This window comes from Phallusia mammillata, chromosome 4 (genome assembly GCF_965637545.1).
Source record: "Phallusia mammillata chromosome 4, kaPhaMamm4.hap1.1, whole genome shotgun sequence".
NCBI classification, from domain to species: domain Eukaryota; kingdom Metazoa; phylum Chordata; class Ascidiacea; order Phlebobranchia; family Ascidiidae; genus Phallusia; species Phallusia mammillata.
The window spans coordinates 19192772-19209909 of record NC_137255.1 but is presented as its reverse complement, the minus strand read 5'-3'; the positions used below and the strand labels follow the sequence as shown (position 1 = coordinate 19209909).

General features: G+C 39.8%; 2 protein-coding genes across 4 annotated transcripts; one reads left to right on the top strand and one right to left on the bottom strand.

Moving 5' to 3' along the window:
- Window positions 1-911: 911 nt before the first annotated feature.
- On the top strand, window positions 912-3189 carry LOC145223938 (neo-calmodulin-like). Its single transcript, XM_080090354.1, has 2 exons — window positions 912-1358; window positions 1992-3189. The coding sequence occupies exons 1-2, from the start codon at window positions 1032-1034 to the stop codon at window positions 2214-2216; spliced, it is 552 nt and encodes a 183-aa protein (XP_079946480.1). The 5' UTR covers window positions 912-1031; the 3' UTR covers window positions 2217-3189.
- A 746-nt stretch (window positions 3190-3935) lies between these two features.
- On the bottom strand, window positions 3936-16102 carry LOC145223932 (uncharacterized). 3 transcript variants are annotated; one of them, XM_080090341.1, is made up of 29 exons: window positions 15812-16102; window positions 15649-15742; window positions 15412-15577; window positions 14731-14830; window positions 14537-14662; window positions 14391-14449; window positions 14119-14321; window positions 13964-14008; window positions 13763-13836; window positions 13539-13683; window positions 13342-13469; window positions 13152-13269; window positions 12973-13082; window positions 12829-12906; window positions 12659-12758; window positions 12481-12576; window positions 12229-12369; window positions 12070-12155; window positions 11075-11622; window positions 10693-10859; window positions 10259-10612; window positions 9890-9973; window positions 9536-9652; window positions 9160-9383; window positions 8210-8412; window positions 8078-8134; window positions 7659-8009; window positions 6262-6362; window positions 3936-5515 (listed from the first exon to the last, which is right to left on the bottom strand). In XM_080090341.1, the coding sequence occupies exons 1-29, from the start codon at window positions 15880-15882 to the stop codon at window positions 4877-4879; spliced, it is 4785 nt and encodes a 1594-aa protein (XP_079946467.1). In that variant the 5' UTR covers window positions 15883-16102; the 3' UTR covers window positions 3936-4876. The 3 variants fall into 3 exon arrangements, with proteins under 3 accessions (XP_079946467.1, XP_079946469.1, XP_079946468.1); XM_080090343.1 differs by lacking the exon at window positions 9890-9973; XM_080090342.1 differs by lacking the exon at window positions 13964-14008.
- Between the last annotated feature and the right edge of the window lie 1036 nt (window positions 16103-17138).

The window sequence follows — 17138 nt, the reverse complement described above, 5'->3', positions numbered from 1 at the left end:
AAGGTATGTTTGCCAAAATTTTGTAAAAAGCGATTGTGTAATATTTGCGCTAATCACAAAGGTTAATTAAATGAAGTGTCATACAAGTTTATTTCGCCTGCGAACTTCTAAAGCCACTTCCGTCAATAACGCGATCGAAGCATGCCGAAATGGAATCACTGGTAAGTAACGTATCTGCCAGCTGCACAGGCCCCTGCGATATTGCATTGTCCCTTGTGGGACACTGGTAATCGGCTGCCATTTCCACAGCAAACGTCAGGGCAAAAGCCTAGGCCTGTGCGCTGCCCCTGGAGTATTTTAGTCGCCGGTCGGTGTCGTGTCCATTGCAAATGGTGCTTTCTGCTCCGCTTAGATCTCCGAAGCGATTATGCAACAAACGCCGTATTCCCGATTAGAACAGAAAGCGCTAATCTGACGTCATCGCGTGTGAGAATTGAAAACGCAAGTGGTCCGCCCCCTTTATTGTAAATCAATCAGCACCGCGTGCAAACAGCTTCGGCTGTGGTCGGTTGTTGTCGCTGAGCATAGTTAACTCCACTGCAACTGTGCGGCTTAGAGGATTAGGCATCTCACCGTCAGATCTGGTAAAGAGGAAGCCAACGGTCATTTATTTCAGAAGCGAGCGCGAACGCTGCCACACGATTGAAATGTTTTAGTCGTATTGTCTGTAGGCCAGCTTAGGCAAGCACATTAAAAAGACATTTTGCATTAGTTAGCGTAGTGGCCAGTTAATGAGCATTGCCCAAAATAAAAAGTTAATTTGGACTGCGTTTATATGTCGTGTGCATCGCCTACATAAGATTTAATATTAGATAACTCAAAACTGTATTCAATGTCTATTCCGAAATGCACAGATAGCTCTGTTTACGGTGTATGTAAACACGGTCATTAATGGGCCTACCCTTTTCAATACATGTGTGTTGATTCTTTAGCGTGTTTGTTTTTCCTAGTTGTAGCCACAGGAGATTAAATCAGGGTTTTGTTGTGCGCGGTATGTAATCTGGGCAGCTGCGTAAAGGCTTGAGATCAACATGTCCGCAATGGCCAAGCAGAAAAATCAACACAAACAACCTGTGTACAATGGCAGCGCTGCTGTCGTCGATGGCAAACTGGATGAATTGCGCGAGGCCTTTGCGTTTTTTGACCAGAATGGTGACGGAAGCATTGAGGCTGATGAACTTGGTTCAGTGATGAGGACCCTGGGATATCCGGCGACTGACTCAGAATTAAGGGACATGATCCATGAAGCTGACGTAGACGGCAATGACAAGATCGATTTTGATGAGTTTGTGCGTATGATGGAAACCAAAAGTCGACACGACCAAGCGGAGGACGAGGAGCTGCGAGAAGCATTTAAGGTAATTTGCGCTCGATCGTTATTCAATTTGGGTCTTCCGGTGTATAATATGACAACTAATCTAAGGAGACTAGGTCAAAATGTAGTCTTTTGTGGCGCAGACGTCGCAAGCGAATACTGCTGCAACCCGATTCTTATCGACCAAGGCTTGGTTTTGCACGCAGCATTTATTTTGCAGTGTCAGTGCTTTTCTTCGAATGCCAAATTTAGCCGAGTCCTGATCACTACGCGCCACTGCACCCGCCCACTTGCAAACACGCATTGCGCGGAAAAATGCTTGTCACGTTTAAAAGCTACATCCGTTCACACAACTAAATGTCACAAACAGCCCTTTGTGCCATTTGTTGGTGATGGTGTGAGTTATGTCTTTGAAGTAATGGATTCACGCTTTACTACGGCGCCTAACAGTATTCGTAATGCTATAATATGCGATCAGCATCGTACGTTCTGCGCTCTTTACAATCAACTTTTGTCCGCAAAATCGATTTACTATAAATCACAATTTGGAATGAGTTTTACGGGCTATTGGTTGCACACACTTACGAATTGCAACCAACTGAGTTGGCCGCTATTTAATAGCAATCAATATTGGGGAATCGCAACTTGATTGCCAATTCTACTTATCTATTTATAGGTCTTTGATCGCGACGGCAACGGCTACATCAGTCGGGCGGAACTTAGTCACGTGATGCGAAACATTGGCGAGAATCTGACCGAGGAGGACATTAACGAGATGATCAACGAGGCGGACAAAAACGGCGACGGACAGATCGACTACGAAGAGTTTGTGGGCATGTTGTCAAAAACCGACCAGCAGCCCACAAACGGCGGCCACGAAATTGTCTCGAAAATGGCGTGACGCCCAATTAGGTGCTTATAAATCGTTTGTGCTCGATGCACAGAATGGAGAACTGCGAAAACTTGATAACAGCCCCCGACTTTTCAAGCAAACGAACCGTGTCATCACCCTATACAATTGTATGTGTGTTTTTCCATATTCGTGCTGTTATGTATTTTATATTTTATTCCCTGTGAAACTGTGGAAGTGTAGATAGCAAAACTCAGTCACTTTATGTTGCGCACTTAACTTAACTGTACAACACGCAAAGTCCGCACATATTGCACTAAAATTCCGGCAGGTAAACTTTCCGTAATATCGGTAATTCAAAAGATAATAGAATTTCACAAAAGAAATTGATGTGCAAACAGTGTTCGTGATGAATGTGAAGCCTGAACGTTGCAGCGGTTTACCGCAAGTTCCTTTCGGCTTACAGCTCAACACAAAGGCACCAAATTTCGTGAAAAGCAAACGTGACATGTAGTGTTGTCCAGGTTTTATAGAACAACGTGATTTGGAGCCATGGCAGCTACCCGGTGATTCATAAATTTTAATCTCTTGTCGAAACCACCTCTATTGATTTTCAATAATTGGCTGTTGAATATTGCATACCTGGCTTCCGTCGTCAAGTTGTATTGTTCGTTGCCCCAACCAATCAGCAATATTCGTGACTGTTGCTAAGAGCTCTCGTCACTCAGTGCCCGTCAAAAGCCTGGACGCAGTTGACGGTGTGAGGTCATTTAAGACCGCTGTGTGTTTAACACATTTTGAAAACCGGCTTAACACGTATGTGTAGAAATACAGTAAAAGGAAACCGCACGATCGTCTTTTCACAATGCTTTTTCGAGACCCACCGTAAAAATTGTTACCAATACATCTGTCAGCCTGCACGAGTGACTACTGCTCATAATGTGTTGTTTGATTTCGTGTACAACATTACAGCGGAAGCGTACAGTGCTAATAAAGGGTTAAACATATTGTTTAACAAAGGTAATATGTCCTGTTGATTGCACCAAACGTGCTTGTGGCCACGTTTCGTGTACCCAAACTCAAACACGGCAATTCGGAAAATAGATACGTTGATTCAAGCGTCTTCACGAGTAGTCAAAGATGTCTAGGCTTCACTGCACTATACAAGTTACTTTGTGGCAGTCACCAATCCGCTAGGTGGAAACAGTAAGGCGCATTTGCTAAGAGCCTGTGTGGGAACAGCACCGAGGTGCAGTGGTGCTTCCTGATATCAACAGTTTTAGCGGGTTTACCCATTTTAATACCGATAGCATTCTAAGCAACAACCGCCAGAGTTTTGACAGCATTAAACACAAACCCAAGGCCTAAACCACAATATGAAATAGAGGGTATCAACACAGCTAATCCTGGTTAAGCTGTGCATATAACCTAGTAGGCACAAACACTTTCGCAGTGAACGCTAGAATAAAATCATTTTGTCCTTTGAGGTTATCGAGGTAACAACTGGAGCAATCGAGTCGAACTAAATAGACAGTAGAATAATGTAACTTTTTGCTGTACAGGTTCATCTAAAATCATCCCACGAATAGTGCGTTGATTTGCCTGTGGGTGGAAATAAATAACAGAGTATGCACAACCTTCACAAGAAGACTCCTACCCAACAAGATGCCTTGACAAAAATCTGATTATTTTAAATCAAATACCTAAACTTTTACCTACAATACAATAGGATACTGCCTCTATATCTTTCAAATACAACTTGAATCGAGGTAAAATCATCAAGCAGTTGAACTTTTATTGATGATCGTTCATCGACTTACGTCCAACAGTTAATATTAATCGCATGAAACCGGTCGAAATGTACGTGCGACGAGTCGACAGCGAAATGCTTGCGGGGAAATCAACTCTTGAGGGTGATCGGGCGAAACACGAAAGAAAACTCTCGCGACAAGAACAAGGAATTACCAAGCTACGCACGCTACACGGGATAAAGAACAAATGGTGGCTATCATGCAAGAAGAACGGGTTTGCCGAAAAGTGACACGGGCAGTGTTGGTTGGTGACGCTTCTGGTTAGCCGACGCGTTGGAAGTGTTAGCAGCACGAAAACACGCCGCATGGGGCGCACGTGAGACCCTTAACTGTCCGTAAAAAACTACAGGAAAAAAGGCCCCGCGCACATGGACAATTGTTTAGAAAAATATACTTTAGTTTGCGCATAATAGCGCCGATTCACGCGGCAACAACGGAATACCTTTGTGGTGGTAACTCTGGACAACGGTGGTCCTGAATAAAAGCATTAGGGGGCGGGAATCAAAAATTAGCAAGCAAAGCAGAGATGTTGCTGCTGTCAGCCGGCGGGCACGGGATACGAACTGGGGGCGTGTCAAGTGCAATTAAAATAGCGGAAAAGAGGATCAAGAATAAAGTAACAAATACTTTATTGAAACCAAGCAGCTACTAGGTTTTTCTCTCGCATGAAAAGGTTTAACGGCGGGAAATAGAGGAAATAACAGGAACAGTTAGGTGTGGATCAGTGGAAATATTCTAAGAGAGATCAATCTGCGGCCAGACACTAACATCTTAGTTTCGACTATTTACAGCCGTATGTACAACACACACAAAAAGGCATGCAGCCGCCGGATTCGTCGCCGCATTCGGACCCGGCTTAAAACTCCCTGAGATCTATCAACGGCGTCGACCTTCGCCCAGCTATCGCCTGTGCATATCCGGCGCATAAAAGCTCGACCTGTAACAGGAGTCGCTCTTTCGCTTGCTGTTGTAATACTCCGGCGGTCCGTGGCGGTGATGAGGCCCAGGACTGACCGGACGAGCTTCGCGTGGTGGGAAATACCCTCCCTTACCCTCGGGGTAATAAGAGTTGTGGTGGTAATAAGGGGGAGGCGGAGGGCTGTGCTTGGGTGGCAGGTAATCCTCCCTCGGCTCTTCTCTCCTCGGGTAAGGATGCGAATATCGGTCATAGTATGGTTTATCATAACTGTTTCGCCTGTAACCGCCCCCTGGAGGTTCAGGAGGTGGCCCTGGAGGATAATAAGGTGGCCGACTGTAGTGGGGTTCTTTGGGTGGCCTTCCTGGAGGCTCTGTAGGCCTGTAGTCATCCCAAGGTGGGGGACTGTTCTGTGATGACCGCGACGAAACAGGAGCTGGCCTACTGTTGTATATCACTTGGGGTATGACTCCACCAGGACCGCGCATTAGCGAAGGAATAGGTTGGCCAGGGACGGCGGGGGTCAGAGAGGGAACCTTTTGGGGTTGGTTTGCAGGCACACGTGGGTGGGAATCCAGTTTGTAGCTGCCTGATGTACTTGGATGTTTGCTGGAGTGATAATCCTAGAAATGGTTGAATAGATGTTAGAAATGTGCAATTGTTAAACAGTAGTGAAACACAGGCAAATTTAACTAAAAATAGTGTTTTCCAGCTACAGATGATGTTATTTTATAAGACCCAATGAATGCTATTTATCACGTTCTTTTTTTATCATCACATTGGATACATATATTATCCACTACAATACAATGCCATACTTGCTGTCTCCCACATCCCAATGGAACCATGATACTTATTTAAACTGACTAATCCTGCTAACTAGACGCCAAATTGCAATGTGTAGATAGAACATGCACAATTATTGACAGCAACATTTGCATCAACTGGACTGATCAAACATTCATATGTAACACCCTTTTTATATACCATAACAAAGATAATATATTGAGGTAGAACTAGTGGCCAATTAGTCAAATTTTATTCAGATTCATAAAAATTGTCTTAGCGTCACAGAGTTTTGAATTTTGAGTAACATTTTAGTGTTGCTGTCAAGTTTATATATAGGTTAATGTGTGGCAGGGGTTAAGGACAAACAGTGGGTGGATAAAATGCAAACACAGAAATCCCTTGCATACTTAGGGCATCCATCAATCACAAAAGTCATACACATCTTTGGAATAAATTGATTGGTCAAAACAGTTTACAATTTTAGGTCTACACTAATTATAATCTGCACAAAGTAATGTCAACTTAACAGGAAAAACCCTAATGAAGGGACATAATGAACCTCAGTCTCAAGAACACTTACCAATGAAGAGCCTGGTCTTGGTGACCTAGTAGATAGGTTACTGCTACTGCCACTTGATGCCCCACTGTTATGTCGGGATCGAGAGTTGTTCAGCACATTGTCTAAAATAATCAATAATAAACACAAATATTAATTTTGTACAAGCGTCAGAATGGTAATGTGAACAGATAGATAAAGCAGTTCACCAATAATGAGAACAACAAAGTAACCAATCTGATCTATTATTTATCAAAGCATTGGCCCTGAAATTCAGTGATTGAAAGACAGGAATTTGACTGGCTTTGAAAACATTATGGCATGACAAAACCAAATATTGTTCTTGATTTTAACAATGAACCTCTATAAACACATGCCTTTATAACCATGGAACACAAAAGGCTGTTGTTTTGTGATCCATGCCTGTGGTAGCCAAGTATCTGAAATCAGTTTTGTCACAAAGAGACTACTGCTAAAACACTAAATTAAATGAACAAAACTAATTAGACACAAGGCTATTGTATAGACCAGCGGTTCCCAAACTTTTCAAAAAAATTTGCCTGGCGGACCCTTTGCAATAATTTTGTTATGTTGCGGCCCTATAAAAACAAAGAATGCTCCAGAAAAAACGCAAAAACCACACCAATGAAAGAAAAAAACTATCAAATGCGGTAGACGTTTAATGAGATGGGTGCACTTGTTTTGCTGCAATTAACTCATTAATGTTTGGTTTTGGTTTAGGATAGCGCGACTCTCATGTCATGTACAACATACAGTCGGTTTCGGTATTTTGCGAAAGCCTAATGTTTAAAAACTTTTCTAGTATAACATAACAGTACAGATATAATGTTGAAAACATTCGCTAACTAAAGACTAATATAAAGCAAGCATTACATCCGAGAAACATTGCGTACCCTCTGAAACTGAAGCAGGGGTGTGCAACAGGCGGCGCGCCAAACTATTTAGTGTGGCCCTTACCAACACACTGATTCAGAGAAAAATGCAATCAGCAAAATTTTTCACTAGTTTTTGGTAAATCTCTATACTATAGTTACTATACTATACATAACTAGTATGAGCTAGACCAGCGTTTTCCAACCAGTTTGCAAGTACTAAACCGAAGGTGACGTAATAATTCCCTTTGTCTAGTAAACAATTATTTTGTTGTGAAACCATGTAACTTATCGATGCTTTGAGAGAATTTCAAATTTATCGTACACATGAATAAAATTGTATGGCCCTCGCTTGATGTCCGAAATTGGTTTTATGGCCCACCGGCGAAAAATGTTGCACACCCTTGGTTTAAAGACTAATTCTCCTTGCGGACCCTCTGAAACTGCTGTACGGACCCCAGTTTGGGAACCGCTGGTATAGACAGATTCTCAGTTTATACAAATAAAAACAATGCCTGTTTTACCAACCTTTAGTGGATTCCCCTCTTGAGTTGTGTCTGTGATCATATATAGTTGGAGTAGAGGGGGATCGTAAGGAGTTAATGGCCACCCTGGGAGAACGAGGTGAGGGTACAGAGTTTGGTGTTGCTGGACTCGACTGCGAAGGTAGATGTTTTGCAGCTGTGCTGCTGGTATGGGATTGAGTGTTGGAAAATGATGACTTCTTTGACGTTTCACCAGCACTACTTCCTGAACGAGCTCGATGTGAGGTACCTGATGAATTGCTTCTGGCACTTGGGCTCTTGCAACTATCCTGTGTGCTGCGTGAACTGTTGGAAAGTGCTGGCGAAGTTTTGCTGCTATTTTTCAACCTGGGACCTGTTTTTCGAAACAATATTTCAACACAATCATTGAGAAAGATCTACTTGAAGGGCAAATGAACTTACCATTCAAATCTGAACTATTCACACTTCCATTCTTGGGTGTATTTTGACCATCTGAATCTAAAATTGCAAAGTGAACGTATTACAAACAGGGCACAAGCAAGTTGAGCATCAACACGAAGTTATGATGCTTACCTTCCGTGAGCTGTTTCACTGTTTTGGTGACTATATCCATAACTTCCGCTGGCAATGTTTTGATTGCCCCTGTTGACAAAGCGCTTGACAGGTCACTTAATTTTGATTGGCCAATGGCTGGTTTTGCTGCCTCTGTGATTAGTTTGGAAAGGTTCTCCACTAATGTTTCATCCGATACCAAAAGGTTCCTGTCTTTGCTTGTTCTGGAAGTTTAAAGGACAGTATAAGGTTAATCACGGGTGAAAATCATTACATATATGTGCAGTTGTCCTCTTCACCTCGTCAACAGTACAAATATATTTTATTTAAACAAGCTTAAATATCCGCCCAGGTTGCTAGGCATACTCTGGGAATAGAGTGAAGTTACATAAATGTTTACATTTTTCAAAGACATCTTAAATTTTATGCTGTGGACAGATTGTGAAAGATAATTCACATAATGGTGAAAATCAAAAATGCTCACAACACGACCTAGTCTAATTTATCAAAGCATTGGCCCTGAAATTCAGTGCATGAAAGACAGGAATTTGACTGACTTTGAAAGCATCTTATAATACATTTCTAACAGTTTGACAACAACACAGCAAACAGTCAAAACATATGAGTGTTTCTCAAACTGTACCCCCTTATTAGCGGAGTCATTTGGGAAAATCCTGAATAATTCATTGTACAGCCAACATTGTTTATCTACATTTGTTTTCAATGTAAAAGCAGCAAACATTAGGAAACATTTAACCAACTTGTCCATGTTAGGAGGCATTTTCTTTGCCACTTCATATATTCTAACTGTTTAAATATTTCTTAGGCCCCCCAACTAATGCAACTGAGACTCCGAAACCCCAATTTTGAGAACTACTGGTCTAAAAACTCATCAGCTCATACAATCAGATCACAAAGGTTGCCCAATTGGTGAAAATAAACAATGCGATAGCAAATCAGTTATAACCTACTCTGAATTTTGCCCTGTAGTGATTGTAGGTGATTCAGTTGAGGGGGAATTAGCCTGACTTGTGATGATGGTAGGTATTCCATTACTTGGCAATGTATTAGTTTCAGAAACATTTTCTTTTACAAAACTTGAGGTAGTTGCTTTCGGAGGATCAGCAATTTCCACTGACCCTGCACTGTTTTTTCTCACATCTTTGCTTCGCTTAAGATATTCTTGCAGGGAAACCTAAAAAATGACATTAACATGTAAGAGAACAAGATATAGCCACTGTTTGTTACTTTGTACAAATAATCTGAAAAACATTTATGTTTCTGCTAAAAACATTTTTATATTTATAGCTATTTGTTGCAACAATTAAACATGTCACACATAATTACCTTCTTTTTAGTTGGGGCAGATTGTGCTTCTTCAGGAGTCATAGCACTGTCATTGTGTGTTAATTTCGCTGACACATCATTGTCCTCTGACCAGCTTGAAAGGATTTGAGTTGGGGACTAAAAACATCAATTTAAATAAATATAACCTGACTACCATTTTAAAAGTGTTTGTGCCAGCATGAAAAAAACATGTCAAAATGGTTTAATTCCATGCAGCATAGAGACAGCATGCACCACAAGATTAATGACCACAACAACTTCAAAATGCTTAAACAAGTTAAAATATTCTCCCATACAAAGCTTCTTTTGCAACTATAGCAAGCCACAGTGGCCAATTCACACCCACTGCAGTACCTTGCTGTCCTCAATAATTTTGGCTGGTTCTGGTGATTTACATGCAGCCTGGTCAACCTCAAATTCATCGTCTTCTGACAGGTTCTACAACAAGCACAGTGAAGCAACAAAGCAAACAAAACTGCATGACATGAAGCAACCAGCATGCATGGTTAGTCCTAAAGTTTTAACAGCTGTAATACCAACACTTCTGTTGCACATGCATAGTAACTAGCAGATGAGCCAAATTGGGCATTAGAAGTAATACTGTGTCCCAAGTTATATTACTGTGAATGAACATGGGTGACTTGCTTGACAAACCACATGCAGAAAATGCCAATGCCATCATGCTTACAAGTAACAGTGTATGGGCAGATAACATGTACATACCTCATATTCCAAAACAGGATTAATGTCTTTTACAGGCATAGAGGTTGTGTTGGTATTTGATACATCCAAGTTTTCAGCAGGGGAGGGACCCTCAGTTGATTGACCAGTGTGTAAATCCGAAAATGTTTGTTTTGAGTTCGTGCAACCATCAGACTCTTTTAGTGGTTGAGCAGGTAATAGGTTGCTGGTGATGGTTGCTGGTAAATCAGCATATTGTTTCAGAAACTTCTTTTTAAATGAACTATATGATTCAGTTGTGTTTGCATTTGGTGGTGGCATATCTCCATTAATTGGTGTGACACCAACACCAGGTTTAGGGAGCAGATCTTCTTTAATTGCCCGCTGCAGCCATCGCTGTAAATAGGTTAAGTTGCAAAAACGAAATTTGAAAATAGAGGTAATGGTGCACTTGCCAACAAAATACACATATTTACCTTCTTAATAAATTTATCTGCTTGGGTAGAGCACCTTCTTTCTGGTTGTGAACTAATGCCAATGCGTACATGACCTGATGGAATACCAGGCCTGTAATCCCAGTGCATGAATGAACATAGTACTGGGGGGTCATTAGTGGGAGTGGCGGCACTGCTGTTGCATGGTGCTACAAAATAAACCAAAATCTATCAACCTTGTCACAGCACACAGTTAATCATTGACCAGCTGAAACTAAACCTTATTTAAACACTGGCCATATTGGCTTTAACACACCAAAGTATTTATTAAATCAATTGGGCCAGGGCTATAGCAAACAGATGATTAATATTTAACAAGCCTGTACCCAATAGAGGTTGGTTGACACATAGAACAGATACCTACCAGAAGTTTGTCCCTCTGTTGAACCATTTTTCTTGGTTTTTGCTGATTTGGTTACAGTGTTGTTGGCAGTTGGTGGTTGCTCAACACTGCTAGAACTTGTCGTGTCTTTTTGTTCAGGCAGGTCTTCACTTGTCTTTGTAACAATGCCAAGCTGATTATGTGCTTCAACAGTAGTCGGTGCTTCTGAGGTATTCATGCTGGGTGGCAACTCAACGGGGTTTACAGAATGTTTACTGTCCTCTGTGGAAATCATATCTGATGATTCTGAAGTCCTTGCACCTGTCTGGTATTCGCAAGCACCATCACCAGACTCTGAAAATCTGGTCATTTCATCCACAATTTCAGGCATCGATTGTCCTGCTGATAAACCAGACTGTTCGCTGTCCAGCGATGCAATACGCTCCGACATATTTGAAAGTGCTGTTGTACTATCATATGAATGATTAGAATCCGTTTCCATAGCCATGCTGGGTGATAAAACACCTTCAAACGATGTCATTCTTCCACGCTTTGCAGTATTCCGCCTTCCACCTCTTGTAGATCGCCTCCTAACAAACAAATGAACAAAAATTTAGGTGTCGTTTGTAGTGATGGGGCGGGTACCCGGTACTCGGTATCGATGGTATCGAACGATTTCAGTGGTATCGATATCGATAAGAACACTGAAAACTTTGTGCCAATATATGCTTCGGACAGTACAAATTTGGGAAAAAGTTCCGGCAGGTTACGTATATTTTTTTCGCTATCGTATGGAGATTACTTTTTTCTACATGTGTGTGTGCACGCCTGTACGCCGACCATGACAGATAAATTAGCAGGTCATACACAACTAAGTACAACACTGCACTTAAGTAATCGGTAATCGTACTCGGTACTCGGTATCGAAGGTATATACATGTGGTACTCGTACTCGGTATCGGTACTCGCTTCAAAACCTGGTATCGTCCCATCACTAGTCGTTTGTGACAATTCACAATGAATATAACATGACATACCTATTTGTCCGCCGATTAGGTGTTACAACTTGTGAAGGAGTTAAATATTCTTCGGATAGTTCACCACTAACTGGATGGACAGAAGTCTACAAACACATAATGAGAATGTTCAATAAGAGTAAACAAGCTGTTTGTATGCATTGAAGTCCAATGTTTTACCTTAACTGAATCTCGACATAGTGTAATAGGTTCAGGTTTGCTGTGAGGGGTATGATTGTGATGCAACTCTTTCTTCTTTTCTTGTTTTTCCATTTTTTCAAATGCTCGAATGTAGGCTTCCATTTTTCGCTCTTCTCTGGACTGCAAATAGTAAAAATTGTTTCAGTGAGAAATACAATAAAATCCTTTATGATACAATTGTGAGCATAAAAAGTTTTACATTTGGGTGTAAAACAGTAAACTTAATAGTACCTTTTTCCTTTGATTTTCAAGCCTTCCACTTTCATCCAATTCCACATCACCATATGCATGGGAGGATTCATGATCAGAACTCAAGTAGCCGTTACCCTAAACAAAAAAAAGGAAATTTTTATGAACCACTTGTTTAGTCCAGACCTGAAACGCTAAGAAACATCTACAAAACACTTACATTTGGGTTTATCCGAGACAAAGGGAGTACAAGAGGAGAAAGTTTTTTCTTTCCAAATTCATCTTGAACAACATGCTGTTTTGTTGCATTCCTTAAAAATCTATTCAACACAAGGTTACATTAAAGTTTTACGAAGTATGCAGTGAACACTATTGTTGTAAAAAACCTACTGTTCAGCTTTTAATTTCGATGACTTAAATACAGGACAAATATCAGGGCGACCACAGCCACATTCAACATTGTAGGCACTGTTCATGTAAAGAGAGAGTCAGGTAAAGGTGCTTTATAAACATACATTTGACTTTTAAACTTACCAGTTTTGATACTTAAAATCAAAAGGAATTGTTACTTCCTCTCCACTGGGAATATTTTCCTTGGAATACACAAACAAATGCAGTTTATTGTTTTCCATTACATGCTTAACCTGTAAATGATTTTTGTTAAAAAATGTTCTCAATCGCTCAATACACATTTCACAGAAACCCGCACATACCTCACTGTTTGGATGACACGACCGCCTTAAATATCTGGAAACATTTCCAGAAAGGCGGGCATCAACACATATTTCAAGACCATCAAAACCAGTGTAGAAGAACACAAACGGGTAAGGCCTAGGTTGTAAAAAATCATGCTTTTAAACACACGAAAAACAAATAGGATGTTAAAGAAAAGTTAATATTTACCTTTTGTACAGAACTGAGTTGCACCCCTCAAACTGATTGGAAAGCATGTATGTACCACAAACTTCAGCAATGGGCATTGCTACACTTATGTCCTCCATTGCCATGACACAGTTTTTCAATTGCTGAACCTTCATCACACACAAATATGAGTATATATAAACAGATAAAAATGTATTTCAGATGTAATTCACACATACTTTTGCCAACTGCTTATGAAGTTGACTTAAAATGGTATCATTGTGATTCTTTTCGTTGAGCTTTTTGGATGCAGAAAGGACAGACTGCAGCAAATCTTGTGTATACTGATTTGAATATATCTCCACATAAGAGTTAGTCCATTCCCTGTATAATCCATGCAACACAATGTCAGTTATGGATGCAATTGTGTAGTACAGTCTACTGGCCAGAACAGATGAACTACCTTAGTTTGTTTTCCCATACAAAATGATTATTTTCTACACATTTGTCCTCCCCAGGAGATTCCAAGCAGGATGACTGCAAACGAAAATGTTTTAAAGCCACTTAACAAATTTCAAACTATACAGTAAAGTTTTAAAGTTTTAAGAAAAGACTATGCAAAACAATTGATCAGTTTTTTATTGCCCAGGGCATTTTCACTTACTTTAGATCTGGACCTAGATCTTGCCTTCTTATCAGCACTGTTAAACTAAAAAACACACAAAAACACCATAAATAGACAGCAATAACTAGCCTTAAACCCATGGGATAAAAGAATCATACATTGCAAGACAAATACAACATTCTTGAGTTACTGACCCTCTTGACAATTCTCTTGCTTTCATCTTTACTTCTCTTGCGCTTTTTGCCAGAACCAAAATGTGGAGCAGTTTTCTTTCCATTACGATTTGAAGTTATAGTTAAACTGGTTGGTGTTGACTGAACAGAAGTGTAGTGAATCCTGGATTGAACATTACTGGTATCATCACCACTTTCGATGTCACTGTCTAATTCTGATGCCACTGTGCAGTGCAAACACATACGTTAGAACTGATACATATATGTACTAAATCAATCAACACAAAAATTACTTGATAAATCTTCCTTTTTCTTTGACTGTAACAAAAACGCTTGCTCCTTATCAACATGTCTGCAACAAATAAAAAATGTTGTAAATATTTTACACACAACATACCAAGTTTAATAGCTTGTTAAAGATGAACGTGAAAAAGCTTACCTGGGATTACACCTGTCACAATCATAGGTTTCTGGTATATTGTTCCGGTCAATATTCATACAGTCAATATGCTGCCAGACACCACATTTATCACAACAAATCATGTAACCATCATCATGTGTAAAACTGAAAAATCAATTGTCAGCATAAGATTGACGAAATGCTGAAAACAAGGCAAGTCTGAAAGCACTTACCCACAAATACATCTGGTTATATCACCACTTGATTCTGAGCTAAGACTGTTGGGGAAAAAAGAAACATTGTTCTGTGTGACTTCAGAAGGTTTTTCTAAACCTGAAAACAACATAATATGAACTGTGACAAATAGCAATTGCAAGTGAAGAATTGAAAAACAAAAAAGTAAACAAAACAGACATGCTTTTAAAAGCTCTGATTTACACACAAATTACAGACATGATACAATAAATATCTTTCAGTAGTTAAATGCCAGACTAAAGTTATAAATATCTTACTGACTTCCTGTTCTAGTTTAACCTCTCAGTCAGGTTTTACCTCTTGTTCAATCCAAAAAATAATTGTTACATTAAATCTTATGAACTAATTTTACTTATAATTACAATGCTCCAAAAACAAGCTGAACAACATAAGACACTGTGCTTATGTGGCAAGCCGTGTCAGCTGAAGAAAAGTAATGTGCATAGATGTAAAGTTTCATGCCCAAGGGCCATAAAACAAGTGGTTCACTGAACACACTAACAACACAGAAGGGAAATGGTGATAAACTGATAGGCTGAAAACAACATTCCTGGGAATATTTGGAGGCTGATGTTGCATTTGTAAGCTAATGCATCTGGATGCATTATAAAAACAATTGTGCATATTACTTGAAACATGTTGCTTTCTACTTAGCTTACCATTTTGGTACAATGCATTGGTTGGAACAGAGGGTGGCGGTGAGACAGTAGTGGGACAAGACTTTACACACACCATATTGGGATTAGACATCAAAGGTTTGAAGCAAGGTTCATTAGGGGAAAGTGGAGGAGTAGGTGGTGGCGGGGGCGCTCCATAGTTGTGGTCCTAAAATAAAGGTCAACAGCTTTATAAGGGTAACATCATTTGCAAACAGATATAAACAGTGGTCTTCTTACTTGGTATGGAAGCCCACAGCAGTGTTCACCATCATGCGAGTGAAACACTGGTCGTTGTTGGTGTAAGGGCGTCGCAGATGGTACATTTTCAATCCTGCATATCCAATAAAATCTTAGTAAAAAATACTCCTAATACATGCACAAAGCGGTACCAAAAACATACTTGGAGTTAACAGCCATGTCCATACATATGTCTCGATTTAAATTCGTAGACATTGCCAATGCCAAACTCATAATGCACACAGCACAGAAACGATTTTATTGGGTCAACATAACAATTAATTTTCCAGCTCAACTCCATCACATGAGTCGAACAAAAATCTTCATGACAACTTGACAATACAGTTCACATGTATTTTATGACAGGTGCCATGTGGACCACATTTCAATTGAACCACACATTTGTATTGTACATCATTTCTATCACTGTAATAAAGAAACAAGATTCAAAATGGTGAAACAATGTTTTTACTCACTGTAGGTGTCATGAACTGGTTTTACCAGACACAGTGTCATTAAAGTTATGGTTACATTGGTAAAAATGCCATTCAAAACATTCAGCAAAGTTGATAGAAACTTTCACATACTCCTAAGTCTATCCAACATAGTATATATTGCTATCAAGGTAACGTATAACATATAAACGCTGGCAAACACCTAAAGCAACACAAAATTAGGCTAAAAGACCATAAAACATCATCACAATCATTTATCTGTAGCTCAGGCGCTTACAAGGTAAAATGTTTCAACTGAACTTACACAGAGTGTACAGCTCACTGGTAACTTTATTTGTAAATCTCTATCTTTTTACTTTAGTTCGCTACAGAGAAACACTGTTTAAGCATTCAAAACCACTAACACTATTTTGTAACAACTTCAAATAACAGTATTCGTGAGATTCAAGTCAAATAAACGTTTAAATTGGCAGTGTATCCATAAACAAACACAGCAACACGTCCCTCTATTTCCTTCTCAATTATTCAAAGATGGCAGCCAAAACCTCCATCAGTGAGGCGTGTGACGTCACAATGAAAGAGAGTGTGGTACACCAAGGCTTTTTCAGGGGCAAGCGGCTGCACCGAGACTAAACGTCGGGCGTTCTTTCATTCTTTGAATAGTCGTTGTTCGGAAAAGTTTAGTTAAGTAACTGTGCGTGGAGAAGCATTTCGAACTGCTTTGCCGAGCCTGGAATACAAAGCTTCTTTTGTAAAGTCTGCAGTGGCGGGTTTAAAGATACTGTTTCAGAAAGATCTGTTAAAAATAATTCAGGGCCAAGGTTGTTTTGTAGGCAAGTTAATCCTTGAAATATGGAATTATTAACAATTTATTGAACATGCTTTTCAACGCCAAAATTACTTGATTTATATTACTCGTTTCTTAATTAAAAACATTTTTAAATAATAATTACATTGTTTATTATTTATCTAACCTGCTTTCATAAACTTATAGATGTAATTTCCGTGGTGACAATTGTATACGTGCTTGATCTA

Excerpts from the sequence above, each read along its gene's own strand:
- LOC145223932 (XM_080090341.1), bottom strand. The coding sequence starts at position 15,882 with ATGAGTTTGGCATTGGCAATGTCTACGAATTTAAATCGAGACATATGT. Across the intron at positions 14,009-14,118 it reads GCAAGAGAATTGTCAAGAGG|TTTAACAGTGCTGATAAGAA; the intron begins GTCAGTAACTCA and ends TGTGTTTTTTAG. Across the intron at positions 11,623-12,069 it reads CCTAATCGGCGGACAAATAG|GAGGCGATCTACAAGAGGTG; the intron begins GTATGTCATGTT and ends TTTGTTTGTTAG.
- LOC145223938 (XM_080090354.1), top strand. The coding sequence starts at position 1,032 with ATGTCCGCAATGGCCAAGCAGAAAAATCAACACAAACAACCTGTGTAC. Across the intron at positions 1,359-1,991 it reads AGCTGCGAGAAGCATTTAAG|GTCTTTGATCGCGACGGCAA; the intron begins GTAATTTGCGCT and ends ATCTATTTATAG.